Raw genomic sequence first — 3,934 nt, forward strand, 5'->3', positions numbered from 1 at the left:
AGTAAAATGGATAGTGCTACAGTAGGGGAGTGGTATCTACAGTATAAGGAAGCTGAGGAAGCTGAAAATCTAAATGTTATTTTAGCCACTGCCATTGTCAATGTATGCGACACTTTTGGGCGCATGCATTCATGCCGAGCTGTCCTGGACTCTGGTTCTCAATTAAATTTCATTACAAATTCTTGTGCTAAAAGACTTAACTTGTCTACTGCTTTGCATACACTTAACATTGTTGGAGTCTCTGCTATGGCATCAACAGCCAAACAACTCCAAGATACGATTATTACCTCACGTTTTGGTGATTTCAAGACAACTATCAAGTTCTACTCTCTGCAGACTATAGTCAGCGCCTTGCCTTCTCAGTGCTCATTCGGGACAACTTGAGAATGCCTCATAACATACACAACCAGTTGGCAGATCCAAACTTCCATAGTCCTGGTCCTATAGATGTGTTATTAGGTGCTGATATATTCTTTGATGTACTTTATGGTGAAAAGTTTCCATTATCAAATTTAGCTTGCTTGCATCGTACCAGTCGGGATGGATAGTAACAGGCAAAATCTCAACTTTGTCAACTTCTCATACATTATCCAAACCTCTTTATCCATAATCAATCTGCATTATCGTTCTTCACGTCAAAGACAAATCAACGTATTCTTGAAGAGTTCAAAGCCGAAGAGCATTTTCAATCAACTTTTCGTCGGCATTGCAGTGGGAGATTCATAGTGAAGCTACCAATGGCACAAGATCCCAAGGTGCTTGGTGATTCATTAGACATGGCTCAAAAAAGATTTTTAAATCTAGAGAGACGACTTCAAAAATATAAAATACTCACTGAACAATACGATAAGTTCATTGCTGAATATATTGCCATGGGTCATATGGAATTAGCATCACCGGCCATTCATAAGCCTACGTATTACCTGCCACATCATCCAGTGTTTAAGACAGACAGCACCACTACAAAGATGCGCGTTGTATTTGATGGCTCTGCGGCATCCAAGTCAGGACTGTCACTGAATGACATTATGCTCAGGGGCCCGAAAATGCAACCAGATATATTTAACATATTGTTGCGTTTTCGATTACATCGCATTGCTCTAACTGCTGATGTGGAAAAAATGTACCGACAGGTGCTAGTGTCCGATGAAGACTATGATTTGCAGCGCATTGTATATCGTTCGCAACCTGAAGAACCACTAAGGCATTATAAACTCAAGACAGTCACATATGGAACAAAATCAGCGTCTTTCCTGGCTACACGCTGTCTCCATGAGCTTGGTGCGCTCATTGAAAACACACCCATAGGCAGAATCATATGTCAGGATTTCTATGTAGATGACCTGATAAGTGGGGGTGACACTGATGAAGAATGTTTTGACATCCATAAACAAGTTCACTCAATCCTCGGTACTGCTGGATTTCCGTTGCGTAAATGGTGTTCAAGTTCGTCAACCCTCCTTAACAGCCTTCCACATAATCAGAAGGATCCAAACTTTATGATAAATCTTACTGAAACTGAGGTGTTGAGCGCGTTGGGACTTCTTTGGCAACCATCTATAGATAGCTTTCGGTTTGCAATGAAAAACTGGAATGCTCCTCAACACATAAGTAAGCGCACACTCCTATCAGATATAAATAGTGTCTATGATCCGCTTGGACTATTATCATCAGTGTTGATCAAAGGCAAGATTTTTATCCAGCAAGTATGGAGTCTTAAAGTAGGTTGGGATGACATTCTATCAGAAGAGATAAGATCAAAATGGTTAAAATTTTATTCAAGTTTGGTTGCACTCAATGGATTGATTATACCAAGACTAGCATTACTACCTAAGTCAGACAGTTATGAACTTCATGGTTTCTGCGATGCATCCCAGCATGCCTACGGTGCTTGCATTTACATTCGGTCCAGTAAGCAAGATGGTGATGCTGAAGTTAAATTGTTTACGGCTAGATCTCGGGTTGCGCCAATTAAAACCACCACTATTCCCCGTCTGGAGTTGTGTGGCGCGTTATTACTGTCAGAGTTAGTAAAAGAGATTAAAGATGAATTTTCAAATATAAACATTAAATTGTCTACAGAAAACATACACCTGTGGACAGATTCAACTATTGTTCTTGCATGGTTAAATAGTCTAAAACCACTTCAAGTTTATGTTGCCAACAGAGTTGCCCAAATCAATGAGCTCTCATGTGAAATTCAATGGCATCACACACCCACAGCTGATAATCCTGCAGACCTCATATCCAGAGGAGTTGATGTTGGGACTATGGTCTCATCCGAGTTATGGTGGCATGGGCCAAAGTGGCTCAAAAAGGAAAGGTCCTGTTGGCCTGACACACCAATTTTGCCATCGGAGATACCTGAGATACGCAAAGTCAAATTAATCTTAGCAACAACGAATAAAGAACCTTTCTGGCTGTTGAAGATGTATTCTACGTGGTCCAAATTGTTAAGAACAACAGCTTTAGTTCAACGTTTTGTTTCTAATTTCAAAGCCAAACAGTTAAACCATGAGCGTAGCAATGGTTTCATTTCTGTGGATGAAATGAATAAAGCCAGAAGTTTTTGGTTAATGCAAGCTCAGTCTGAGTCAATAAATACCTGTCTTTTACTACATTTTTCATTACAGTCCTTCTACACTTAAACTTCCTATCATAAACCACTCTAGATTCTTCTTCCATGTATTTCTCCTTAAATGTGAGGGAATTTCATTTCATCAGTTTGTTTATTGCCATGACAAAGTCTAAGCAAGTGGTTCCGACTTTCTCATCAATATTGTCTCTCATTATTGTGTCCATCACTCTGAAAGCCTCTATGCATGTTACACTCCTTTTGTTCACTGGGTCCCATGTTTGCTTCCCCTTTGTCAATACTGTGGATGGAGTTGTTGACAGATTTGCATATACTTTGGCTGCTACCTCATCTATAACCATTTGATTCTTCATAAGGTATTCCAGAGTCATGTCTTGCATTGAGCCCAAATGGAAGTTTGAGGTTATCTTTTCAAAGGGGTATTCCCCATCTTCTTCCGTCCAATATTGTCTTGCCCTCTTTACTCCTCTCCCCTGGTTAGGTAGCCTGTTGTATTCCCAACCTCTAAGGATGGATTCAGCTATTTTTGGTGCTGGACTGCCATACGCCAACGGTGGTACATTTGTGTATTGATAAAAATAACTGATAGCACTTAAACCTGTATTTTTCAGGTTCTTTGGATATGCTATATTAGTTTGTCTTCATCTACTAGAAACTGTATCACCTTGTTATTCTTTTTATTCTAATCATAACTAACTCTTAATTAATTTATACTAATTTCCTATACTATTTCTACATCATTAATAATTATTCAATATTTTCAATATCCTATTTCATATATTCGTCTGTATACTCCAATAACATTTCCGGTTCCGGTACATAATCCATATATTCGACCAGATCCTTGCAACACTGGGTACCTAATTTCCCATTCCTTTTCGACATATCATATAAGAAAGTCGCGAGGCTTTGTGTAATACTTTTAATTTCACTTTCCGAAAATGGTTCGCTTAGCTGTTTATTTGCTACTTCTATATGTCCAGGTAAACATTTTGGTACATTACCGCCGCCTACTGAACTTGTATCGTATTGTGCTTGAGTTCTTAAAATAAATAAGAACTCAAGCACAAAAAAAAAAGTTTGGACTTGAGTAAATATATATTTGCAGGTATAATCATATAAATAATTAAACTATAAGCAATTTTTAACTTACTGTTCATAATTTAAGCATTTCGTATAATATTAAAAATTATATAATAAAATAAGTTGATTTTTTTACATAAGTAATATTCATTTTCATTTTCAAAACTTTATAAAAATAATTTATTTATTAGAGTTGAATAATAAATATATAATTTTAAATTTAGTATACATAAATAAATCTAATGAATAATACAA

General features: G+C 37.3%; 1 protein-coding gene across 1 annotated transcript; it reads left to right on the forward strand.

The window, feature by feature from the left end:
• Positions 1-737: 737 nt before the first annotated feature.
• LOC103312005 lies at positions 738-2,648 on the forward strand. Its single transcript, XM_008191959.1, has one exon. It carries the CDS (start codon positions 738-740, stop codon positions 2,646-2,648), a length of 1,911 nt encoding a protein of 636 aa, XP_008190181.1.
• Positions 2,649-3,934: the final 1,286 nt, after the last annotated feature.

The sequence above is a fragment of the Acyrthosiphon pisum genome, chromosome X, assembly GCF_005508785.2.
Source record: "Acyrthosiphon pisum isolate AL4f chromosome X, pea_aphid_22Mar2018_4r6ur, whole genome shotgun sequence".
Classification (NCBI taxonomy): Eukaryota; Metazoa; Arthropoda; class Insecta; order Hemiptera; family Aphididae; genus Acyrthosiphon; species Acyrthosiphon pisum.